This window comes from Mus pahari, chromosome 14 (assembly GCF_900095145.1).
Source record: "Mus pahari chromosome 14, PAHARI_EIJ_v1.1, whole genome shotgun sequence".
NCBI classification, from domain to species: Eukaryota; Metazoa; Chordata; class Mammalia; order Rodentia; family Muridae; genus Mus; species Mus pahari.
The window spans coordinates 53,547,539-53,573,871 of NC_034603.1; the positions used below are offsets into that span (position 1 = coordinate 53,547,539).

The 26,333-nt window shown below is 51.7% G+C and overlaps 1 protein-coding gene across 3 annotated transcripts; it reads left to right on the plus strand.

Moving 5' to 3' along the window:
* The first annotated feature begins 716 nt into the window (after positions 1-716).
* Positions 717-25,334, plus strand: Tbx4 (T-box transcription factor 4). Of its 3 annotated transcripts, none has more exons than XM_021213341.1 (8): positions 717-920; positions 1,537-1,631; positions 9,356-9,475; positions 10,501-10,648; positions 21,561-21,713; positions 22,325-22,413; positions 22,495-22,730; positions 24,491-25,110. In XM_021213341.1, exons 1-8 carry the CDS (start codon positions 717-719, stop codon positions 25,108-25,110), a joined length of 1,665 nt encoding a protein of 554 aa, XP_021069000.1. The 3 variants fall into 3 exon arrangements, with proteins under 3 accessions (XP_021069000.1, XP_021068999.1, XP_021069001.1); XM_021213340.1 differs by having other exon boundaries at positions 24,494-25,110; XM_021213342.1 differs by lacking the exons at positions 717-920; positions 1,537-1,631 and adding an exon at positions 7,600-7,756 and having other exon boundaries at positions 24,494-25,334.
* Positions 25,335-26,333: the final 999 nt, after the last annotated feature.

A 26,333-nucleotide genomic window follows, 5' to 3' on the forward strand; every position in this document is an offset into this window, starting at 1 on the left:
CTAAAGAGGGAATGTGTGAGCCAGCCTGTGCGAATGTGAGGACAGGTTGAGGAGCCCCCTGGCAGAGTTCAGGATCTGGATCAGAGGGATCCCAAGAGAGAGTGTGCTTCTTGGGTGAGGAGAATGTGGTGTGAGGTTTAGAAGCCCTTAGTTCAGTGCGACTTCATTCTGAGAACCTGGAATGGGGTACTGGCTGAGCGCAGACCTGAAGTACCACAGTTTGGGGGGGCGGGAGGGCCTCGGATATGGGGCTGCAGGAACCCGGTCCCTAATTTCAGGCCTAGGTCTTCTCTCCTGTAAGTCCCAGAAGTGTACTGGATACCCTGACCCAAAAGTGAGACCCTAGCTATTTCCGAAAGGGGGTAAGAAGACCCAGGCCTTAGGTTGCAGTTGAGCAGGAGGGAGGGACCCCGGGAGGTCGAGCTGAGACCGTGCCTAGAAGGCGGTCTTTCTTCAAGACCTACTCCTCATACAGCCCCAAGCCTTGGGGGCAGTCAGACCTTAAACTGCACGTAGACCCTCCCCGGTCCAGAACCTGAAGGGAGGAGGCTAGGGTCCTGCCCTCCAGCATGCTCCCTCCCCCAACTCAGAAGGGGGCGGGGTCCACGTGTGCAGGGGTGCCCACTCAAAGCCTGGGGGACTCTTCACAGGGCCACAGGGCCTCTAGCCAGTGTGGATTTGGCCGAGTGACTCGGCGTGTGCTGTGCCCGCAGGAGATGCTGCAGGATAAGGGCCTGTCCGAGAGCGAGGAGGCCTTCAGGGCCCCGGGCCCAGCTCTCGGGGAGGCCAGCACCACCAGCACCACCAACGCCCCCGAACCCGCGCTGGCCACGCCGGGCCTTAGTGGAGCAGCGCTCAGCAGCCCACCGGGCCAGGGCGCCGACGTCGCTGCCGCTGCCGCCGCCGCCGCCGCGGAGCAGGTAGGGCCATCGGGCTGTCTGCTTCTGTCGGTCCTGTCCAGGATCGCAGACAAGACTCCTGGGGTAGGAGTCTGTCGGTTCTTTAATTCTCTGCGGGGCATGGGCTGTGCTCTAGGCTTTCGAGGGAGAGTCCTTCTCCACCTCGAGCCCTCCGGGCTGACTCCGCCGCAGCCCAGGTAGGGAGATCTTTGCTTCAGGGGACGAACCCAAACCAAAGTCTAGCTCTGAGGACCCCGAGAGGGCGAAAGCCAGGGAGGGAGACAGACAGAAAGGCCACAGAAGCGGCACCGAGGCAGTTTGGAGTCGCTACCCTGCACACCACCACAACCAACATCCTCCGAGCCTTTTTCCCCCGTGTCCCTCGGACCTGCTTTGTCGCCTCTACTCCTCTGTAGGCCTATCAGTAGGTGAAGCCCCAAAGGAGGGAGTTTGAATCTGATTTCCAATTCGCCAACATTTCAAAATAATTTTGTGAAACGAAATCTCGAGGAGTGGGCTCTGGGGCAGGCAAGTTCTGCATGCTTGGTTGGTCTGCGCTCTACTCTATGCAAGCTCCGCGTGGAGCCCAGCCGTGGGCCAGCTAGGCAGACCCGTTTCCCTTCCTTCCCATCACCAGACCATCGAGAACATCAAGGTGGGGCTGCATGAGAAGGAGCTGTGGAAGAAGTTCCACGAGGCAGGCACAGAGATGATCATCACCAAGGCCGGCAGGTCAGCCGGGGAGCGTGCCATCGGGAGGGCGGCAGGTGGGCAGGTCACTCGGGGAGAGTGACAGGGAGGGCGGAGGTGGGAGCCAGGAAGGTCTAAGAGGCTGGGGTCCTCCAGGTTCCTGATCTGGGACCAGTGGAAAATTTATCAGCCACTGAAATCCCAGAACCACATCCTACAGCAGCTGGTCAGGCCCTCAAGTGTTTTCACACCTTCGGAGGACCCGGGAGTCGGGGAGGCTCTGAAGGCTCTAAAAGAAAGGCTGTATTATGCTGATGACAAAGGCTGGTGCAAATAAGGGCAGCTACAGCCCGGGGGCCACCTCCCCAGATGCTTGTCCTCTGGTGAATTTCTCTCACCTGATCTGCCTAGGAACCTTCCGCTCCTGATAGAAGGGATGAGGCTGTGTGTCTCAATTGCCCTAACTTTTTGGTAGCTGCATGAACCCCAAGATACTTATCCCAGAGCAACACCCTCCTCAGCCTAGGGGAAGGCGCCGGGCGGTTCTGTGTGTTGCTGGGGAGCCTCCCTAGCTCTCAGAGGCTGCCAGGGAAGGGTGATTTATAAAGTGGAAACATCTTTAAAATGCACTAGTGTCTGTGGGAGAGAAGAGGGAGGAGAGGGTGAGAAGAGAAAGACAGAGCAGTGTGTGTGTGTGTGTGTGTGTGTGTGTGTATGCTATGCTCCAGTAGTCACATGCCTGTGAGTGTGTGTAAAGCAGACATTGGCTGTGCTGCAGTTTCTGACATGGGACAGTAGTGGCTCAATAGAGAAGTTGTCAGGTGAAGGGAAGGCTGCAGACACAGGAGAGTTAAGGTTTAGGACACTGTTGTTGGTCCTCAGCCCTTTCTGCATCCATACACTTGGTTTTGGTCTCTAGGGACAAGTTAGGCGAGAAACATCCATTACCTTGGTGATTGGCCCCAAAATTGTTGTTTGGAGAAAGAAGATGGTAAACCATCAAGGGGCAGAGATATGAAGTCAGACTACAGTGTGGGAGGAGTGTTCTCTTACCAACTCAACTGTTTCCATCTGTGCGACCCTCACATAAGAGCCATAGTGGTCTCTACCTGCTTCCATTTCACCCACAAGAGAAAAGGTCCCACATCATTCAGCTGCCCATAAAGCACACGACAAAGTTTCGTTTCAAAAGAAATGAGGGTTTGTTTTGTGTTGTGTGCACAGTGCACAGGTGCAGGGGTCCCTGGCAGGCATTGTGAACTTGGTTTGCTTTTGAACATGGGAATGTGGACACTTGGCCACCCTCTTGTCTCTGACAGAAAAAAAGGGCATGGTCACCTAGGGCTTCTATCAGAGGGGGGGGAAGGCTGTTTTTAGGGCCCAAGTTTGCTGCATTTGGGGGATGGAAAAAAAAAAAAAAAAGGATGCTTTAGTATCCCTGGCAGAGTGACCTTGTGGGCTAGTCATGGAGAACAGAGAAAGGGGCAGGTGTGGGAAGCTCCGCCCTTTTCCAGCTGGATGCTAAGTAACTACTGTCCTGCGGCTCTGTGGTACCAGATGTTTGAAGCAGGTAACCGTATGTGTACCTGCTGTCCCTCCTTAACTATGGGACTCAAACCAGGGGCTCCTGTGAATGGCGCTGATAAAATGTCAGGTGCATTACAGGAGTGGAGGAAGGGGGACTGTTCTTTTGTGCCTGCTGATATGGAGGGGAGTAAAAAAATAACGCCCAGAATTGACATTTGTAGTTTTTAGCATCTTGGAAACATACGGTTTTTACCGCTGGGGATGTGAGTTTGTGGTGTTGAGTGGGCTTTCTATACCTGTGTGGGTCCTCCTCCCTCCCTCCTCCCAACCAGGGGTGGAGCTTGGGATGGTGCTGAGAGGGTGCTGGTCAGCGATGTGGTTCTCACATCCTTTCATTTCTCCAGTGAAAACATAGGCCAAGTATAATTGGAAAAACTCACTAGTGCCACTTATGCTTTGGATCTCTTTGGGGCGGTGTGTGTGTGTGTGTGTGTGTGTGTGTGCAAGGATCTAACCCCCCATCCTGAACATGGTAAACAGGCTGCTGGGGCTGAGCTACATCCCTAGACCCCTACTGTTGTAAGAGACCACCTTCATTTTCAGCTCACTGTGCCCAGGTAGTGTGAGCTCAAGACTCCACACTCCACTTGGTCGGTGCTTCCCAAACTCTGCAAGTCCCTTCCTGGGACGTGTACAGTTCTCAGCAGATGACCTGGTACTTTTTCCTGTACCTTGGATCATAGATGTAAAAATTTGGAGGGAAAAAACCCCAGAAAGAATAAACCAACCCCCCAGAGAAGGGAATTGCCCGAATTGTGCAAACCAAGCAACTCATATATCCTCCCACCCCCAGAACAAGACCCTAACTTTGAAATTTTTCAATGGTTTTTTTTTTTTTTTTTAATCCCTTTAAACGGAGGCCCTGTGCAGTGTGAGCTTGTTAGGTCCTAGAGACTCTGCCTGACCAGGGAGTGAAGGGCCTTGGTGAAGGGAACCAGAATGTTCTGTTTGAGATCATGGTTTCACAAGTCTCCTGCTTATTGGGTTCTTGAAAAATCTGAAGCCAAAGGAAAAAGAGAATCAGCCTCATTGGATGGTGGCTTTGACTAAAATGCTCAAGAATCCATGATGCCAGGTGTCTGTCACAGGAGAGCCAAACCTTCCCTGGGCAGTCTCAGTTCCTCTGAGACCCTTGTACCCAGAGTGCTCTTGTTGGCAGAGTACAGATTTCTGTCTTTTCTAAGCTTGATACATGTGAGAAACTGCATTTTTCTCCCAAACACAGATAAAAGTGTGCTTCACAAAAAATTTAAATATAAACCTTCCTAAAATGAACATTTCCTACCCATCCGACTGCCTTACTCCTGGGTCGTGGTTTTGCCACCAGATAAATCTCCACTATCAGCCTTCACAGCCTGTGGAGTTCAATGTTGCTTGTGTTAGTGACAGTGAATTTGCGTTTGAAAAATGAACTACCCATGAGAACTCCTGTTGAACCTGTATTGTTTGTTATTCTGAGGCAAGGATTTGGCCCGGCTTAATCCCGGGCTTCAAAGCCAATTGCCTTTGCTCTGTATACAGAGCGTCAGAGCCCAGTGGCGCGGATGATAAGAGAAGTAAGGGTTGAAGACACTGGGAAAGTGGGTCGGGGAGAGAGTGCTTTGATCTCTTCTTAAAGTATTTTCTGAAAGCAAAAGTCTATCAGAAGGAAGTGCCTTAAAAAAAAAAAAAAAAAAAAAAGGCAAAAACCCGGACCCAAACAGCATCCACTTCAGCCACCCTCCCCTCTGGGAGAACGCATCTTTAAAAATGCTTGGGATATATTTAAAAGGCTCTCTCTCTCTCTCTCTCTCTCTCTCTCTCTCTCTCTCTCTCGTCTCCCCCAAGTCAACTGAGTCTCTTAGTTGTGTTTTCAGAAATCATTTGGCTCCAAAAGATCTGACCTGAATCTAGGCAGTGCCCCAGCTTTGGTTGCTGCTCACCCCTTCCTAGCGAGACCCCAGAATTTTAAGATTTTAAGGACAGAATGATTGGTGGCTTCTCGAGTGATTCCCCACCTTTCCCCTGCAACTCATTTTGCACTTCATTTCCCTTGAAGGTTCTAAGATAGGAACTCGCGCGCGCGAGTGTGTGTGTGTGTGTGTGTGTGTGTGTGTGTGTGTGTGTAAGTAAAAGGTTACGTCATTTAAATGTAGATTTCTTCTTTGAAGTGAAATATTTCTGTAAGAGAATACTGGGCATCTGAAGTTTACAGCCCTATAGAATTTTTAAAAAACACGAACCCAGGGTGGAACCGCCATGCAGATGAGGGAGAACTCCTTAGCATTCCTCATGCCCGCCCTGCAGGTCACCACTGCTGCCACCCTGAAAAACCACTTTCCACACTTGCCGCCTGCTCCGGTGGTTCTAATGCCTGCGTTTAAGTGAAGGCACACGGAACTGCTTCAGGCCTCCATCGGGGAAGCTGGGGCTGCGATGGGATCCAGCTAGGTAGGGAGAGGATGGTGGGTTCTAGGATCCCGATTTCCACTCTGTCCTTGGGATAGGGGTTGTGCACTAATTAGGCTCCTTGGATTGACAACCGTGAGATCTAAGAGCCCAGTCATCCCCAAGGCGTCCCCTCCCGGCAGGGAGTTCATGGTTACAGATCTGTGGCCAAAATCACAATGCACTCCCCACCCCCCACCCCCCACCCGCAAGCCTCGGGCCTGCTCCATGGAGGAAGCTTATCCTAGCAGCTCATTCTAAAGCCATTTCCGAGTATGAAGCAGATAAAGGCTCGGAGCCTGTACCCTCTCAGAGCGGGCTGCTGACCAGAGGGGAGGTCCCGGCTTTCATCTGCTCCCGGCGGGCGGCCAGGCGGCCGGCCTGTTTATTCCCCTGGCGGAGCCGCTTCCGAGCGTGCTGGCCGCCGCGGCTGTCTGGGGACTGAGCGGGTGTGGGGACCCGGGGCAGCGGGGACAGAGAAGACGCCGGGGCAAGTGCAGAAGGGTGTGGAAGGGAGCCAAGGGTGCCGGCCAAGTGGAGTGCAGAGAGAACTAGAGCTAGTGACGACCTCCCCTCCTGCTCCGCCCTCCTCAGCCCGGAGGCTTCCCCCACCCACCATAGGGTGTTGGTTTTCAGGTACGTTTCATGTTTTTTAATGTTGTAAGTCAGAAATGACTTAAGGCTCACACGATCGGCCCCTGTGTTTCATCAGGGAGGATCTTTACTTTGCCAGTAGAAGCCGAGGAAGTCACAGCTCCCAAACTCAGTCTGGCCTCCGCGTGGATGACCAGGCGGGCAAGCTGGACCTTTGGGTTCCATCATTAGCCCTTTGCATTTGCATTTGCGGAGTGGTATACCTTACTCTTCTCATGCAGCGGTATTTTCACCTTGGACAGACTATGGGTGTGCCGGGGATGGGGTGAGTGGCAGCATTTAGCCTCCCCCACCCCACCCCCTGCTCTGCCCCCTCCTCCCTCCCAGAACTTCAGGCCCTTGAAGCAAGCCCTAAGAGGCTTGGTTGGCTGAGGGACCCAACCCAGATATCCTGGCTGCCCTTTTGGCTTGTGAGGGTTACTGCCCTCAGAAGAAGGGCATCGGTGGACAGACAGGCAGAGGCCAGGAGATATTCTTCTTTCCCTACACCAGGGCCTCAAGACCTCCCTAAAGTGGCTTCTCCATGGTCACCCTCTGGAAGGGGACAGACCCAGCCAGGCCTTGAGCCTTGGGAGGAAGAGTGCAGGCATCTTGGGGGAGCAATTGGGGGGTGGTCTGAGGAGCACTCAGTGTCTGCCTGGCTCTCTGAGCTGCTGAGGCCCAGTGCAACACAGAGAAGAATTGAACGGTCAGGGCCCTTCTGTCCAGGCGCTACACAAGGTTGTAGTGGAAGTTAGGCATTTCTTCCTGGTCCTTTTATGGGAACACTGGCCCTGGAAGGAGGCTTGGGCCGACCTCTGTTGCCACCCTGTAAAGACTACCTGGGCCTAGCTAGCCCAAATTCAGCAGGGCTGCCCCCATTTTGTTGCTGTTTCTCTATCGGTTGTGAAATGGCCTGAAGGGGACAGGGTTCTTGGCCTTCCCCCCAGGGAGGGTGAGGCCAAGCAGCTGCTGCTCTCCTCCTTTAGTTTTCAGACCCACTAGGAGTGAGGCAGGGCCAGGAAACAGGGTGGCGCCCACACCAGCTGTGCCCCTATGCTGGGCAGAGGGCTTGGTGGAAGGAGGAGGCTGGGGTGGGTTCCTGAGTCCTCTGGCTTTCCCCTTCATCCTTGGAGAGGGGGTGGGGTGGATATTTGAAAAAACGCTTTCAATTGACATCTGAGACAAATTCTTCCACAGGGTTTATAAGTCCCTAGACTTACAGCTAGAACTGCGCCGACCCCCCCTCCCCGCCCTCCAGGCACGCATACAGGCACACATGCGCACTCCCCCCACATGCTCTTGCACATGCGCCTGGTGCTTGGGCCAGCATAACAGCCCTTTCTTTCTGCACTGTGTGTACCCGGCTCTCCTGGAGCTGGAGAGGGCTTTGGTTGGGCGAGGCAGGTCCTGGAGGGAACCGAGCTTTCCGGAACCCTTCTGCTCAGGGTCCCGGCTTGCTGTGGGGTCTGCCAGCTTGTGGAGACCTTTATTCTTTTAGGAAGTCCTGCCCTACCCAGGTAAGCTAATATTGATAACAAAAAGGGGGAGGGGCGACCAAAGTGTTTAGTATGTTCAGAGCAGCGTCTTGTGAAGTTCTCTGGCCTACTTTGGCTTAGTGAGCAGCTTCCTGGTGTTGATTTGATTCGCAGTACTAACAGTGGAGGGCGGATTGAGGATCCCCATCTTTATAGCTTCAGACAGCTTTGGACCCTGCTTCTCTCCTGGAGTGTGGTTTTGTTTTTGTTTTTCCGTTTTAAGAGACAGGGTTTCGTTGTGTAGTCCTGGCTGCCCTGGAATTCACTCTGTAGACTAGTCGGGCCTCGAACTCAGAGATCAGCCTGCTTCAGCCTCCCAAGTTAAAGGTGTGCACCACCATCGCTCTGCCATTTTTGGTTTTGGTTTTGCCTTTTTCTTTTTAGACAAGGTTTTGATATGTAGTCTAGCTTGGCCTCAAACCAACAGTCTTGCTTCAATCTCCCTGAGCACTAGAATTATAGATCAGTACGGCCTTGCTGAGTTTAAACAGAGTGTGTAACATGTATAATTGGTGATCTAACCAAGCACAGGCTAGGCAAATGCTCTACACCTGAGCTTCCATCTCCAGTCATTATTTGTTGGTAGTCAGCTGGGGAGGAACCAGAGGCACCTGCGTGGGAGTGGGGTGTGGGATGTGTGTGGCTATTCTCTCTGCCTGCCTCTGGTTAAGCAGGAGCCAAGGAACCTATGCTCTGCAGGTTTGCATGTATGTGCTGAGGGCCATGGGAGGTTTGCATGTATGCTGAGGGCCATGGGAAGTTCTTCTCTAGAATGTTCTAGACAGCTTCATCACAAGCTATGGGAACTGGAAGGCTGTTTTTGTTGGGTCTGCTGTCCTAGAAATGGGCCATACCACTGGCCTGTGGAAGGTGGGACAGAGGAGGAGCTGGAGGCAATGGGGGTTAATTTATCCTCACTTGAGAGGTAGAGACACCAAGGCACAGGAGACCCAGGCAGGTGGCCTGAGGCCTGAGGTGGTCCCTGGCAGACCTGGCTATGAACTACAGATTGCAGGCTGATTTCTCATCCCCCAGGCTTCTCCACTGACTTCCTTGATGCCCAGTCAAGGTGTTAAGGCCTCAGTGAGGTGGCGTCCACCATGAGAAATGCCACTGCAGCAACACAGGAAGACCCCGGGGTTTCCACGAAGCTCTCTTTTCCCTGAGAGAGGCATCTTACTGATTATGGGAGTGGCTGACTGTACTTCCAGATCAGCTGCCCTAGCACCCTATGGTGGCACCTCAGAATTTTAGCTGCACATTGTAAGCTGACCAAGGACTGGGGGCAATTTAAAGCAAGCAGATGGCTGCTGATTTCCTCCCTCACCATCCTGACCAGGGTCTCCTAATCTTGGAGGGCAGGGGTGGATTTCTAGGACTGGAAATTTGGGAAAAGGCATAAATTGTCTTTCTGGATGTGGATTGAGAGCTGGTGGGGTCCGGTATAGCTCTGTCCTGTGGTACAGCGAGGACAAGAGAGAAATGGGTCAGGACCTATGGGACAAAGGGCTCTACTGTCTGCCCTTGCTTTTACTCTTGACACTTCTCCTGGTGTACCACCTCAACTCTTGACTCCTTCAGGAGGATGTTCCCCAGCTACAAGGTAAAAGTCACAGGCATGAACCCCAAGACCAAGTACATACTGCTCATCGACATCGTCCCCGCAGATGACCATCGCTACAAGTTCTGTGACAACAAATGGTGAGAGCCGGGCCTGTTCCTCCTCAGCTGCTCTTGGTACTCCTGTCCCCAGCCAATCTACTTCTGCACAGATTCACTCTGCTGGTCCCCTGCCTGCACCCGGGCAGGGGCTCAGACCCTGCCCAGTGCTTTTAGCACCAGCACTGTCTATAACAGATGTGCAGGCTTGCTGGACCTCAAGGGGCCATACTCCCTCAGTCACGGGCAGCCTGGTGCTGTCTGGTGACAGGAACACTAACACCTGGTGGATTCAGGCACTGGCAGTGCCTCACTGGGGTGCAAAGTGACGACCTTTTTTTTTTTTCTTGAGAAACTAATAGTTTAGTGATCTTACGTGGTTTGAGGTTCTACTGTTTCTCTGCCCGGCTTCAGCATCTGACCCTCAGACTGAGGGGTTTGCTAAAGGGTCTGGGGAAGAGATGGGCAGGTTGGAGGGACAAGTGGGTGTCACACCTTAGAACTGTACTTGTCCCTGGAACATGGGGCTGGGACCCTGGGCTCTGTGGTGGAGGTCATAAAAGCAGAAGCTAGATTAGAACCCAGAACAAGCTCTGGGTTGGAAAAGTTGTTTAGGTCCTTTGAGAAGTTCCAGCTGACACATTTAGAGCATATAAGAAGTATATATATACTTACACACACACACACACACACACACACACACATATACATGGGGTAGAGGTTGTGGGGGTAGCTCAGGGGTCAAAGCACTGACAGTAAATAAATATAACTCATGAGTAAAACCCACAGAAGTGCTTGACTGTCCCTGGAGCACCTTCATAAACAGCCTCAGTCTGGGAAGTAGATGCTCTTGCTTTCCTGCATCTCCCTCTTCCCTTCCAGGCAGAGAGCTGAGAAGTGCGACTCCTCCTCTCTGCTCTCCTCCCTCCCCTCCTCCCCTCCCTCCTCCATCAGTACCAGATAGAAAAACAGCTATTATTCCTGTGGGCCTTGGTTTGCTCTCAGAGGGGACAGAGGGGACGGACCCCAGTGTATTCATCTGTTCCTGCTGTTTGCTTCATTGGCAGGATGGTCGCAGGGAAGGCTGAGCCAGCCATGCCAGGGAGACTTTATGTGCACCCGGATTCTCCTGCCACCGGGGCTCACTGGATGCGGCAGTTGGTCTCTTTCCAGAAGCTGAAGCTGACAAACAACCACCTGGACCCCTTTGGCCATGTAAGAACAGGGGTGTTAGTGGTGGGAGCTGATCCTGCAGATCAGCTGTATGCCCCCCTCTCCTCCTCACTAGCTAGTGAGCCTAGGCAAGCATCTCAGTATTTACGGTCTTCCTTTCCTTGTATAGAGAATGGAGTTGACTGGTACATTTTGTCTCTGTGAAGCCTAGATGAGAGACTTTATGGAGAGGAGCTAAGTGAGGGCAGATGTGGCAATGGAGATGTTGATGGGGATGAGGGGGATTGGAGGGCATTGATGGAAAATGATGCTGATGACAACTTTGATGGTGATGTCAATGGAAATGAAAATGGGGATGGGGATGGGGATGGTGAGGACCACACTGGTGATGAACAGGATCATGGGGATGGCAGATTAAATCTCTCATGTCTGGTTTTCCAAAGCCTGGTAGGTTCTACCCGATATGAATTCTGATGTCCCTTTTTGCGTGGTCTGCCCTTCTGACCTCTGGAGGGGGAGCATTCTCTCTGCCTCCTTCCTCAGCCTCTGCCTGGCTTCCTGGGGTTCACGGTGGTATGAGGTGGCATGGTGGTGGTAGCCACTGCAAGTACCCTAACTGCAGCTTCCCAGGCTCATTCTCTCCCCATCTGCTTCTAGCAGGCCCATAAAAAGGAGCTTTTCGTGTGGAAATCTTGAGCTCAAATGTGTCGCAGCTGGTATATACCTAGCAGCTGGTATTTTCTTCCAGGGTTTCCACCCTGCCTCCATGGACTCCTATGAGTCTTGGGTAGTTTAGGGCAGGGGTGCTGGGGAGCCCAGCAGGGTAGAGGCTGCCCACCCAACACTGAGGATGGAGACAGGGACAAGGGCATAGGTGTGGCTTGATGGCATAGATCAGCCCCTGGGGCAGGAGGTTGTGGACTAGTCAGAATTTTTCTGAGAAGTTCCCTATGCAAAAATGGCAGAAGCACTCCATCCTGATCACTCCAGAAGCTCTTGGTTTCAGCTTCCGCATCTCTTCGGTTTCCTTCTTGGTTATTGGTGATGTAAATTTGCACCTAGAATGCCCACGTGACTGAATTAACCCTTCTCTGTTTCATAAGTTTCCCACGCAGGGTATGAAGATCCCCGTGGAGAGAGGGGCAGACAAGCCCCAGCTTCTAGAGCAAATCTTAGCCGGGTCTCTGCCCACACTTGACTCCCGCTGGACTTAGCCCAGCTGGATTGTAGAACAGGCTCATAAGGCCTCTGAGGCCAGCGGGGGATGGAGAGACAGGCAGCCTCTAACTACACCTGCAGGATCATGCTGACCTGGCAGGGTGGGGCGAGTCCAGAGCTCGGCAGGTGTAGCCTCTTTGGGCATCTGAAAGTACCTTGAGATTAAGAGTTTGGATGGGATTCTGGGTGCACTTGATTGTTACCATGGCTCCCAGATGCAAGGATGCTTGCCAAGACACTTCTCTCTCTCTTGTCCCTGCAGAAGGTGAGAGGAGAGGGTGCCCAAGGTGGGCCTTTTTTACAAGTAGGAGAGAGTACTGTGTTTTCTCCACCTATCTTCCCTGTGATTCTTCAAGCTCTGTAACCCTGCATACTTGTTAAAGGAAGGGTCAGTAGGGCTACTTTGCAGGGTTGTAAGGCTGTGGGGCTACTGGATCCACTGATCCTGCCCACTGAGGCTGGTTTCTTTGGCAATAGAAACTTTACCTGTTTACTTCAGCTTTCACCCCCTAGGGCTAGATGAAGTGCATCTGTCTACCTTATGTCGGTCTTGTGCCCAGCACTTGGCATTTATTGGCCACCACACCCCTTACATTGTTAGTTCCAAGGAGATGAGGATGTCAAGGAGCTGAGAGTAGAGAGCGTAGGTGCTTGGATCCAGGGCTTGGGCCATCTTTCTTTGGTATTGTTAGTATTGCTGTAGAGGGAGCAGGCTGTGGCTGTGTAGACACGGGCTGTGCTGCACAGCCTCGCTTTCTGGCTGCCTTAAGGCAGGGCAGCCCTTATGACTATCGATTTCTACTCTTGACTTGTGCCAGAGGGAGTTGTGAGCTTCCAGGAAAGGAGAAGTCATCATTCTTGGCTTCTCAGTCTGGGAGCCTGGGAAAGCCATCTTGTACTATGAATTTGCCTCAAACATCCCTTTGTTCTGCATAACTCACACACCCAATCTTAAAAGCTTCCAGTCCTGAGGGAACTTACCCCAGCCCGATGGACCTGGGAGACTTATCCCTCGGATTCCCAGACCTCCAGCAGGCACTGTCTACTGTCACCAAAGTGGCTGGCACCTCTCCTTGGGGAAGGACCAGCTGAACAAGGAAATGGGACTGCCATCTTAGAGGTGGTCACAGCTAGTGCCTGTGGTGTGAATTACCCTAGGGACCTCCATGTGGGTTTGGGAACTCTAGCATAGAAGTCCTCTGGGCCAACCCACCCCATCCCCTCACTTCAGAAGTGGCCAACTGGCTAGGCATGTGCCTGCCATTGCATAAGAGCAAGAAGAGAGTCGTGAGTGTAGGAAGTGTACAGCAGCCATTTGGGGTTGTCTGTTTTATTTAGATTCTTTGTTTTCAGGGCTTCCTCTCTCCATGAATGCTCATTTTAGTATCTTCTCCCCCCTCCTCTTTCCTTTCCTGCCCTCCATCTTCCCTCTTTCCTTACCTTCCCATCATCTCTCTCCTCCTCTCCCTCCTTCCTCCCTTTTCCCTCCCCCTCCTCCCCCTTCTTCTTCCCCTTTAGATGGGATGAAGGTCATTGTATGTGGTGGGTAATCATTCTGCCCATGCCCCCAGTTATTCTTTGAGGACCAAGAAAGGGGACTGGGACCAGGTGTGAGGGTTTGGGTCTACAGTGGTCTTATGTAGCAGATGGAACTGAAAACAGGAATCTCTCTCAGACCATGTGGCTACATGCTTCCAAATTCAGGGTTGGAAGACCCGTGGGGTTTAAAAAAAATGTATGTGGGTGTTGAGGGTGCATGCCTGGTACCAGAGGAGCTTAAAAAAAAAAAAAGTGTTAGATCTCCCAGAACTGAAGTTACAAATTATTGTAAGCTGTCATGTGGGTGCTGGGAACGGAACCCACATCTTCTGGAAGAGCAGCAAGTGCTATATTAATTGCTGCTGTCTCTCCAGTGTCAAGTTGTGGGGCTCTGCAGTAAAATCCCACAAGGGAATTTCTCATAAGAACAGTGGAGGTGGCGGCTTAGGAGGGCAGGACAGGTGCAGGGCATGGATTTTGTTAGAGGAAGGGCAGGCAGCAGGAACAGAAAGGATCATGGGAGTGAAGCAGAACAGCCACTGTATCAGCATGGCATACCTTCAGCCCCACTCCAGTCAATCTGGTGACCTCAGAACTGTCCAGCTCCCTCCCTACTCCCACCCTTCCAGCAGCAGGTTAGGTGACCACGTGGCAGAAAGAGGCCACTCCCCCCCGCTTTCCTAGTCTCCCAAGAGTCTAGCAACACTTGGGCTTCAAGAAGTCAATCAAGTAGGGCTGAACTGGGTCCTCAGGGGCTGGCCCTTGGGTCTGCCTTTCCTGCTCATCTGGAGGCAGGAAGCAGATGTCCGCAGTAGGTTGTGTATCCATGTGTGTCCAGAAAATGGTTAGTATCACCTGTGTGCCACCTTTCAGCTGGCTGAGGAGAAAGGGCCACCTCACAGGGTAAATCTGACTGGAGGGACTGAGTTAGCCCTCATCGGAGTTTCTTAAGGAGACAGGATACACTAAGGGTGAAGGATGGAGGCATCAATAATGTCTTCCTCTCTTCTCACCCTCCCAGTGACATAATAAGGTCCGAGTACCTCAAGGTATGTGCATCCTGAGAAGAAAGTGAGATTGTTGGTTTACTTAGCGTAGATGTGGATTGCTGACAGGAATGTGGGTGCTGCACCCCCAGAACACCTGGAAAAAAATCTATCCTCAATCTAGATGATGGCTTCCCCATAGCTTCATAGATGGAATCTTCTTTCTCCCTCCCCCCAGCCCCCAGAGGCCACACACAGGGCAGAACTGTATACAGCTGGCTGGGGGTCCCATTACCCAACAGTCAACAAACCCAGCCGGGATCTTTTGCAAGCAGGCACAGCTGAGCCCATGAAGATGGTGGCAGTTTGCCACAGAGGGCGGTCCTGTACAGCACTGTGCCTGCCTAACATCCTGTCACCCTGGCTTAGGGTTTCTATTGCTGTGAAGAGACACCATGACCAGGGAAGTTCTTATAAAGGACACCATTTAATTGGGGATGGCTTATAGTGTCAGAGGTTCAGGTTATCTTCATGGCGGGAAGCACAGCAGCGTGCAGGCAGATGTGGTGCTGGAGGAGCTGAGATCTTGATCTCAGGAGGCTGTGTCACATAGACCTTGAGGGTATCTAAGACCTCAAAGCCCACCTCCACAGGGACACACTTCCTTCAACAAGGCCACACCAACTCCAATAAGGACACAACTCCTAATAGTGCCAAACATTCAAACACATGAATCTATGGGGCCAAACCTATTCAACCCCCCCCCCCCAGGCCTGGGTGGCTGTCCCATCCCTTCACCTTTAGTCATTTCTTATCCTTGGTTCTGGAGACAGAAGCACGGGTTCTCTGTGTGCTTTGGCACTCACATCTTTCCAGCCTCTGCTTACAAAGTTATAACTGAGTATTTATTTATACCTCTACAATTAATTTTTTAATCAGAAATACACTCACGTGGTTTAAAAATAAGCCACCAAGTAGACCTGGGAGATGGCTCAACACTCCTCCCCCCACTCCCTGTAAGCCTGAAGACCTGCTCTAGGTCCACAGCATTTATCCCAAAAAGCCCTGCACAGTGCCATGTATCAGTCAGCCCTGGTGCTATGGTGTCGAGGCAGGTGGACCCCTGGGACTCACTGGATAATTACCAGATGAATGAGCTCCAGATTCATTAGTTCATTTTCAGTGGGGGACCCTGTCTCAGAGTAAGGTGGAGAAGAACCGAGGTAGACACTGGAGGCTGCACACACATGCACACACACTCATACAGCACAGCACACACAGAATTAGTCACTGAATTAAAGTGTCTTTGCTGGGATGTGGTCAGCCACTCTTGTTGGCACATGCAGGCTGTATAGGCTGCTACAGCAACACCTTTGATACCTTGCCCTGGGAACAAGGTAACGTGGAAGCCTTTCACTCAGCAAGCACTTCCTCTTCCTAGCACAGTTCCACAAGTCACTTTGCTGGTCTTTCCTGAAAAGAATGGGTATTTTCTTATCATGTGTTTCAGGGTTTTTTGCTTTTGTTTTGTTTTCTGAGATATGGTAGCCCAGGCTGGTCTTGAACTTGGGAACCTCCTGCCTTCACTCTGTAGCTCTGGCTAGCCTGGTCCTTGCTATATAGACCAGGATGTCCTCAGACTCTCTTCATTCTTTTGATTCAGCTTAGATGGGTGTCGTTTTGCACTGTGCCAAACGTGTGTGTGTGTGTGTGTGTGTGTGTGTGTGTGTGTGTGTGTGTAGTAAATGACCAGTTCACAGTTGGAATTGAGAGTTTTAAAAACAGTCACTTCTTTTCTCAGGAGTGTCATACAGATGTGTGTTCCCACCCTGGCCTAACCAGCAGGGTGGGATGGCAGACTTTGCTCTCTAACTTTTTTGTGGTATATTTATACCTGTGTGCACACATATGTGGAAGTCAGAGGTTAGCTGGCCTGGGGTGTTGTTCCTTAGAACCCATCTGCCTTTTTGACTGAGACTGGCTCTCATTGGTCCTGGAGCTCACCTCTGGCTAAGCCTGACTGCCAACCTCACTGATCCTCCTGTCTCTGCCTCAGCCTGGAGATCACAAGCATTGGGCGTGCCTGGCTTTTAACGTGTACTGGGGGTTAAACGTGGGTCCTCGGGGTTGCACTGATGGGGCCACCCCCACCCCACTCCAGCTTGTTAGATTCTGGATAGTTTGACAGTGAACTGCAGATACCAATTTTAGTTTTAATTCCCCATGAGCATGTGCATCTTTTCACACAAATCTCCTTTTCTGTGACCCGTTGTGATTCTTCATTTTCCTCCTAGATTTTTGAGTTCATTAGTTTTAGGAACCTTTATAAATTTGGAAGATTTAGGCCTTGTCTAATGTGTTTGCCAGTTTGTCACTTGATCTGGCCCACGGTAGTAGTGGTTTTCTCTGGAAGAAGTTTGTGATTGAATTTATCCTTTCTTCCTTTATAGGTTCTGGAGGGACCTCAGACATTTCTTCTTTGTGAGGGAACAGTGCTTTTCAGAATCTGAGTAGCCCAGGTTAACCTCAAACTCACGACCCTTCTGCCTCAGCTTCCCCAGTGCCTTGAGGAGTCTGTTTTATGCATTATGTGGTCGCTAATGATCAAACTCAGGTGGTCAGGCTTGGCAGCAGACGTCTTTAACCACTGAGCCATCTTGCCGCCCCTGGATTTATTTTTAAATCTAAAATAGGAATCCTTTTAGAACTATGCTGGCATTTGATGGGAGGTGTTGATCCTGTTTTTTTTTTTTTTTTTTCTGTTTTGGGGAGAGCTACCCAGTTATTCCAACATCAGGAGAGGAGAGTCCTCTTTTCCTGTGGAAGGACACCTTCTGGTTCTTGGTCCCCATGTGAATTTGTCTATTCACATGCCAGTTGCTTTAACTGCTGAGACTTCTCCATGCATTTAGTGTTTGGCAGGGCTTGTCCCCTTGGCTCTGTTTAATTCAGTGAGGTGTGTGTGTGTGTTTCATTTGAACTGTAGGCTCAGCATGTAGAGCTGAAAAAGAAACTTGTGTTTCTACTGTCATTCCTCTAAATTATAAACTGGCTTTGGGAAGATTTCGAGGGATGTACTCTTCTTGGCTGGAGTCACCTCTCTCCCTCCGGAGTGTGTGTGTTCAGGTGCCCTCCCTAAGGCACTACACATTCTTGTGTAGCTTCCTCACAGGTGCCACTGCCACCACCACCACCACCGTTACTGCAGGCTTCTAACGCCATTTTTTCTCGATGCTTATTTTCACTTGAGTCTTGGTGATGGCATGACTTCCATTGTGTCTGGACGCCTGGAAAGCCAGTGGGTGCTGGTAGACAGCACGTGAGTAATGAACCCACACGAGGGGTGGTGTTTAGACAAGGCAGCTTTTTCTGTGCCAGCAGCTGCTGGCCTCCCTCCCCACCCCTCATAGCTCTATGTCTCCATTCCCTCTTTGTGGCCCCCACTTCCTAACAGTAAGCCTCAGTGCTCCCCCATCAGGCCACCCCTCCACAGCCTGTATAAAGGGACATCAGCTTAGGAGTTAGTACTGACTTTGCCTCTGCCTCAGATTGCTGTCAGAACTCTTCCGATGTTCAACCCATGGTCTGTTAAAATGAGAGTGGCCTTGATATTGACTTTGTAAAGACATTGATTATGATGTATGTAAAATACCTAGCCCGGGCATGAAGGCTATGTTCTTCTGACCCTTGATGGCCATTGCCGTTGCCATGGAAGAAGGCAAAAACAAAAAGCAACAAACAAACAAACAAAACATTCCTGGCTAAGTGTGAGAGGCCCAGGTTGCTGTCCAGGGAGTGAGGCCCGAGGCTTATCAAGGTTTCTTGCATGGGCTGGAGATCTGCCTGACTCTATTCGGTTTTCTCTCCTGTTCTCCCATCTCTCTTTCCTTTCTTTTTGATGGTATTTCATTCTGCAGCCTAGGCCGGCCTTGATTTCTTGGGGTCCCTCTTGCCCCAGACTCCCAAGTCCTGGGGTTACAGGTACGAGGCACCACGTCCACTCTGCTGCAAATCCCACCTCTGTTCTAATCTAATTCTGACAGAGTGGAGGAAGTGTCCTTAGTGAGAGCCTGATGCTGGGTAGATCCGGTTTTACCATATGAATAAATGTACATTAGCCTACCTTTGTGTGGCTAGCATCCAGACACGCATCGGAGTCCATGTCCCTTGTAGTGTCTAGCAGACACCTTAGTATTAGCCATGAAGTTCATCGAGAGTGGGGTCGCCTCTTCCAAGGCCATCTGGAATCCGCCGGGCTGTCTGTCCTTGGGCGAGTCACGTTCCCACTCCAGACCTTCTGTTCCTCATTGTCGATCCGAATCCAGGGGGTTGGGTCAGAGCGCTCTCTGCACTCTGTCTTTCAGTTCTTGGATTCTAACGGGGATAAATCTGGACCTTGGTGGCAAAAGCATGCCCTGGCAAGCTCTCGGGGAGATGGATACTTGGCGCTATTGCAATTGTTAAAACAGAGCAGGCTGCTGAATTGTAGCCAGGACATAATCCCATTTCTGTGGAATGACGACGACGATGATGATGATGATGATGGGACTCGTCATGCAGTAGGGTAGCTGACATGGTTAGCCCATTTGGCGCAGTATCCCTCTGTAACAGATATAAACGTGAGACTCTGGCAGATTAGTTGAACATGGCGCCCTAGGAACTTGTGACCAAAGCCAGGCGTGTGAGCCACTTAGTTGCTTTCCTCTTCTCTCAGGCTGGTAGGACCAGGGTTCAGGTTTACATGGGCATTGGTTTGATGGGTGGGTTTCCCTCTAGACATGTGCCAGACTGTCAGGAGCTTGAAGAGTGTTTGGGACCACCTGGTTGAGGGCTGTCCTTCAACAGATGCAAACTCCAGTGTCTAGAGAAGAGCTTGCTCAGTACTTGGGACATGGTGGAGACCACGGAGACATCTTCACTCTTCTGGACTTCTCTATGGCCTCGGTTGTACCCTCTAGTGCAGTGGTTCTCAAGTTTCCTAATGCTGTGACCCTTTAACACGGTTCCTCAAGCTGTGGTGACCCCCCCTCCCCACCATAAAATTCTTGTTTCTACTTCATAACTGTAATTTTGCTACTGCTATGAATCATAATGTAAAGATCGGCCATTTTTCCAATGGCCTTAGAAGACCCCTGTGAAAGGGTGGTGAGACCCCTAAAGGGACCACAACCCACAAGTTGAGAACCACTACTCTCATGGCAGTTCCTACCTGCCTCTGCAGGTACAGCACTTCCTGTTCTCTGGAAGGTGTCTTTGGCAGTCTCAGGCCAAGTCATCCGGAGCACTGTCTTGTAGGCTGAAGTGGTGGCATTCTGAACAGAAGAGCCAAGTAGCTGCTAGAAGTGGCCCTGGGAGGAGGGAAAAGAAGGAACTTATACTCATGAACAGCTTATGGCCACTTCGGTCTGTCCCTGGGGTGTGCACAGCCTCCCTGGGGAATGGGTACAAGGGCTGTGGTCTAGGGTTCTGTCTGGTCTGCCTTTGTAATGCCAGCTTAGGAGAGCCAGAACGCCTGGGGTCTAGCCAGCATTTCAGGGGGGCAGGGGGAGCTGCAGCACGCGAGTGCCCATAGAAAGAGTGTAGACATGTTCACTTTTAAATTCTGCCTGGAAATAAATGCCCAGGTTAACTTGTCTCTAGTGAGCAAAGCAAGATCTTATAAAGAAGAGGCACGTAGGCCTAGAAGCCTGAGGTACAGAAGAACAGAAGATAGGGCCCTTTCTTTGTGGAAGTTTGCTTATTTTAGTGGTATTGGGAACTGAGCCCCTATTTCCAGCCCTGGGTGAGTTTGTAATTGGAAGAGTCAAAAAGAAAACAGGAAGCCACATAGTGTGGGCAAGGCAGAGTGAGGAGCTTCAGAACCGGGAGGATTTCCCAGAGGAGCTGGGTCCTTGCAGAAGGGAGAGCAGCCCTCCTGGCAACACCCAGGCTGCTTCCTGGGGCGCCACTTGCTGAGGTCAGGGACTAGTGGCCCTCAGTGAATACGTGTGTCTTGGTGACTTGGATATGATGACAGAATCCTGAGGTGCTGTCTCAGGACACTCCTGGCTCCTGGGAAAGAACTGTTCTTCAGCCTCTAGTCCAAGGTCACGAGGGAACTCACACCTTCCCCCAAGGAGCTAAGGCTGAGACCAGAGCCACTGAGGTGAACTTCCGAAGGCAGGGCAGAGCAGGCCAAAGCCCACAGCTAGCCTGTGGCACAGGATAAGCGTGGAACTTTCTGGGACTCAGAATTCAGCAAGGCTTTCCAGGAAAGAGCTTCCACACTGGGCCTTAATCTTTTGGCACTGTGGCAACCTAAGGGTTAAATATTTCATTCTGCAGAGGCAGCAGCAAGCCTAGCCTGGAAGGGGCACCAGGAAGCATTTGGAGAAGAGGAGTTGAGGGCCAGCAGCTGACATAGAAAGCAAAGGGTTAACGGAGCAGCGCTGATAAAATGCCCCAAATTCCTGGTCCGGTCTCCAATGAGAGGGTGTCTGGCAAATGTCAACGATAAAAAATACATTTTAATGGCACGTGATGCAGCCACTACTGTGGGGGCACAGCCACACGAAGCAGGTTTGGGGCGATAACTACTGTTTCTGCCTGGGCTCTGATGACCAAGCATCTGCTCTTCCTTGAGCTCCTGTCAGCTGGGCTGACCTGCCTCCCCAGCCCGGCTGCTCTTGGATGCTCAAGGTCTCCTGTGGGCCCAGGCACTGGCACAGGGGCTCCCCTTGTCATGGTGATGCCCCCCTCAGGCTAGGAAGTGCCTTGAGCAGCTTTAAGGGATGTAAGCAGCTGGTCCCCCATCAGGCCCCAAGCCAGAGGAGGACATTTCCCTCATAGCTTTCCCATTTCCTTCTGCCCTGCAAACCCTTACCAGAGTTACTGGGAGACATGAGAGGCGGCAGCTGAACACTTACCGCAGCAGTCCTAGGAAAGGCAGGGTACCTGTGGGCTTAAGGGAAGGCTGCATACTAGCATCTCCCAGAGGTCCCAAGAAGGTGTAGGACTGGCATACTGTCACAGGGAAACAATCCCACACAACAGAAGCTGGAGTAAGGTGTTTCTAGAACAAGAGGACAGGTGGGGATGTGAGAGATGGGAGCTGGGACCCCATTCCTTTCCTTTGGGAGCTTTGAGATATTTCTGGGTTCAGGCCCGGGCCCTAGGCTTTCAGGGTGAAGCTGGGCAGGGCCCGGAGCTCAGACTGAGCCCTTTCCTCACAGATCATCCTCAACTCCATGCATAAGTACCAGCCGAGGCTGCACATCGTTAAGGCTGACGAGAACAATGCTTTTGGCTCCAAAAACACAGCCTTTTGCACCCACGTGTTCCCAGAGACCTCCTTCATCTCTGTGACCTCCTACCAGAACCACAAGGTATACCTAGAACCCGCACTGGAAAAACCGCCCTGCCTGCCTGCTGACCCCGGGGTACATTAAGCAAGGAACAAAAGCAGAGTAATCCAGATAAACAGAGAGACCGCCATACTGGGAAACAGAGCTAGCGAGTTAAACTGAACAGCAATGGCAGAGCCCATGGCCAGCAACGGAAACCTGGAGACATGGAGTCTGCCTTGGGGCGGGATTCTTTTCTTCTAGAATCTTCCTGTAGGTACAGGTCTGGCCTATCCAGGAGAACCACCTGGGTCCTGTCAATTAGGAGGTGTTTGCCAATCCCCCTGCCCATGTCACTTTCCTGCCTCTTTGCTTCTTACCCCTGATTATAGGCTGAGCCCCCAAGTCAGATTACAGTCTTTCACAGTCTGTGAGGGGGTTGACATGCACAGGAAGCTTTCATGCAGTTCCGGAGAAAGCACTAGGAGGTCTGAAGCAGCAGGCCAGAGAGCCAGATCAAGGAAGACCCAAGTTGGTCCTAGCTCTGAGCTGACTTAAGAGGGGGATGTAGCTTTTCCAGGCTGGTCTAAGTTATCATTAGACCCGAGCTAGGGGTCCTCTCTCCTCCCGGTGACTTTGTCCTTTTCTAACAGATCACACAGCTGAAAATTGAGAACAACCCTTTTGCCAAGGGATTCCGGGGCAGCGACGACAGTGACCTGCGTGTGGCCCGGTTGCAGAGGTGGGGCTGCTCTGGCCAGGGGTGGGACGGGGAAGGCCCAGGGACCCTCAAAGCATCTTCACTTTCTCCCTGCTCCTCCAGCAAGGAGTACCCCGTGATCTCCAAAAGCATCATGAGGCAGAGGTTCGTTTCCAGCCAGCTCTCGGCTAAGCCGGACGTCAGCCCCCTGCACAGCGCACACCAGGCCCTGCAGCACTACCAGTATGAGAATGGGGCCCACATGCAGTTTGCTGCTGCAGAGCCCCAGGACCTGCCCCTCAACACCTTCCCAACGCAGAGAGACTCCAGCCTCTTCTACCACTGCCTGAAACGTAGAGGTAGGGTTCTGGGGCGATACAGAGTGTCTGACCCGCAGGCCTGCTGGCTCTGATTCCTGCGCCCCCCCCCCCCCCTGACTGCCCTTGGTGTTCCCGGTATGCTGGCCAGCCCCAGGGGTTGATTCAGGGTCCTCCATGGGTAGTGTTCCTCCTGCTGGGAGGCAGGGGGAAGCTGGATCATTGGTAGTCTCAGCCCCAGAGCAGGGGGGACCCACAGTGCCGTGGGTGGTGTTCTCTACCGGTTCCTTAAGGATGCACACAGGTTCTTGGGTGCTGAAATGAGTGATTGGAAACAGATTTTGGGTGACCACACCCTGGGCGCTTGGCTTCTCTACAACACTGACCTGGGAACCAGCACATCCAAGGCTCAGCTGCCAGCCCTGTGTTTTCCACAGACAGACTTGGGCTTGACTCATGTTACCTTGCCAAAGGTCCTTCGTGGATCCCCAAGATTCTCTTGGGAGTGAGTCTGGAGATTCTTGCTCATCGTACAGAGTGTTCTCTCGTCCATTAGACATAAGACTGGCCCTTGGGCCTAGTTAGGCTGGATGCTGCTACATATTAAAAATATGGGCTTCTCATGTTATTATATAAAATTCGTATTTTAGCATCTGTAAATAAGGCTTTGTTGGAGCTTAGCCATACCTATATTTGTTCTATAGTCATTGTCATAATCCAGCAACAAAAGTGAGTAATTGTGGTACAGACTGGGTGGCCTTAAAGCCTATATACTACCTGTCTGGCCTTTCCTGGCCCAGAGTGATAGGTCACCTGCCAATCACAGGAATGTAGCTCAGGGGAGGATGTTGGAGAAAGGAGAGTTAGTGTCTCCAGGCAGCCATGAATCACTCTTCAGAGGGGCTAGGTCCTCAGCCCCTCCCTCCTCTAGGCTGTCCATCTCTGTATACATGGGTCCCTGAATGGATCCCTAGAGAAAGCACAGGAGGGAGGCCAAAAAAAGCCAAGAGGAAAAAGTGTTCGTAAATTTGTTGAGAGGGCTGTTTCCCCTACCCTTAAGCCTCCGATACCCTAGGGCCCGGGAGAAGACATGTCACTCCAGAGAGTTGAGCCCACACAGTTGGGGAATGTTGGAAGATTCAGAGGGGTGGTTTGTGGTGGCCGGTGGCATCTTTCCAGAGAGCATCAGAGTAGCCTGCACTTACCAGCCGTTTTACCTGTCCTGTGGGGATTGGCCTGACAGCAGCTCACGTGTCTTCTTTGAACATAGTAGGGTTAAACTGCTCTTCTCAAAAAACGGCAAAAGCTTGCTTACAAGCTCTTTGGCCCACCGCCCACTTCCTGAGGCTCTCCACAGGCACTGAGGGTTGAGGCAGTAACATCTCGGCCTTAATTTGCTGGCTAGTTCCGACAGATGTGGTCTCTGGGCCTGGTTCGACCTGGCAGTTGCTTCTGCTTTCCTGGGCCAAGGCTGCACTAGTCTGAGAAATGCCAGTGTGAACAAGGGCCGCTTAGCATCCCGAGAGTCTGGCTGGCAAAGGATCAGAGCCGTGCGCTGCCGGAATCAGCACATCCCTCTGTGACCAGGGATGTGGTGTCCCCCTTGGCCTTTGGCAAGGGTCCATAAATTGACTGCTTCTTGGTCATTGCCACCTTATAAAAGCTGCAGCTGATTCAAATGGTTCTGGGAGTGCCAGGCAACATGGGGGACCAGGGTGGGTGCTGAGTGAAAAGGGCAGGGTGTCCTGGCACATGGTGGGGCGGGGAGGACGCCTCTTTCTGAGCACTTCTCTTTCTTTCAGCAGACAGTGCCCGCCACCTGGACTTGCCCTGCAAGCGATCCTACCTGGAAACCCCTTCTTCAGTGGGGGACGATCACTATTTCCGTTCTCCCCCTCCCTACGACCAGCAGATGCTGAGCCCTTCCTATTGCAGTGAGGTGACCCCCAGAGAAGCCTGTATGTACTCGAGTTCAGGGCCTGAGATCGCAGGGGTGTCCGCCGTGGATGACCTGCCCCCACCACCACTGAGCTGTAACATGTGGACGTCGGTGTCGCCGTACACCAGCTACAGCGTTCAGACCATGGAGACTGTCCCTTACCAGCCCTTCCCCGCACACTTCACCGCCACCACCGTGATGCCTCGTCTGCCCACCATCGCCGCCCAGAGTGCCCAGCCTCCAGGAAATGCCCACTTTAGCGTGTATAATCAGTTATCCCAGTCTCAGGTCCGAGAGCGGGGCCCCTCTGCTTCCTTCCCTAGAGAGCGTGGCCTCCCTGCCGTGTGTGAGAGGAAGCCACCCTCACCTCACCTGAACACTGCCAACGAGTTCCTCTACTCGCAGAGCTTCTCCTTGTCGCGGGAGTCATCCTTACAGTATCATTCAGGAATGGGGACTGTGGAGAACTGGACTGACGGATGATGTGACTACCTGTATCCTCGACAGCCCCAGGACCATGTCAATCCAGTATTAACCTCTGTGGGTGGCCGGCACTGCCAAGAAACATGGAAAGGTATTTCAGAAAGTGTGTGTGTGTGTGTGTGTGTGTGTGTGTGTGTGTGTGTATGTGCGCGCGCACGTGTGATTGAACTTCTATACACACATGTGGTCGGAGAGCACCGGTTTTCTGACATGCAAGTAAAGCCAAAACAAGAAAAAAAAATGCAATTATCTAAGAAGTGATTTTGGCCACTGTTAGCTGGCATCTCTTGGCATGCCCTGGGTGGGATAGAAGTGGAGGGCTCAGGAGTCGCCTAGCGCTTTCTGAAGTATACTCTGATTTTACTCAGGGGCCAAGTGAGATCTCTGGCACAGGGAGGGCCTTCCTTTTGCTTGGGTGGGGGTGGGGTGTCCATGCTTACCATAGAGTCCCTGGTCTTCCACCTGCCAGGGGAACTGCCACTTTTGGGAACAGAAGCGCCCCCTTCCCTTAGCTTCTGGAGACTGTGTGAGGCTACCTGAGCCTTAGAGTGTTTTGAGAGTGGAGTTGGGCTGGACTTGGATTCTTCCAAAAAGAGTCATGTGCTGTCACCTCATGATGTGTAAAGTACAGAGTCCCTCTCCTCCCAGTGCCAGCATGTGGCCTCTCAGCCTGGGAGACACCCGTCTGCATCCCAGGATGGGCAGGCAGACACCCCTTACCTGGCAGCGTCCCTTGGAGATCTCACTGGACTGATGTTACACATCAGCTGGACCTGTTCTGCTCCCAGAATATCTGCCTGGAGCAAGGATGCCGGCAGAAGATGAACAGCTGAGAGAAAGTACTTGAGTGTTCAAGCTCAGAGGAGCATATCATCCCTTCAGAATGGGGAGGAGAGTATCCTTGGTCCATTCTCATCCCATGTCACCAGAATGTCAGGGTGGCCGGTATGAACTCTGGAGATCACTAAACTCTTTGCATGCTGAATAGCTATTTATATATTATATAAATAAATATATAAATAAATATATATCTCACAAATGCGGGCCACATGTCAAATTCAGCTTTGCTTTTTTACAAATAAACTTACTGAAAACAAATGCTGAAGGAAGTATTTGGAAAGACATCTATTTAAATTTTTATTACGTTTGATGTTAAAGATAAAACATATATATATATATATTATAAATGCACACTGCAGATAAAGCTTTATTAGAAAACACAT

Bases quoted from the DNA above. Each gene is read 5' to 3' on its own strand.
- Tbx4 (XM_021213341.1), top strand. From the start codon at position 717: ATGCTGCAGGATAAGGGCCTGTCCGAGAGCGAGGAGGCCTTCAGGGCC. The intron at 921-1,536 runs GTAGGGCCATCG...TCCCATCACCAG, and splicing joins CCGCCGCCGCCGCGGAGCAG to ACCATCGAGAACATCAAGGT. The intron at 22,731-24,490 runs GTAGGGTTCTGG...TCTTTCTTTCAG, and splicing joins CCACTGCCTGAAACGTAGAG to CAGACAGTGCCCGCCACCTG.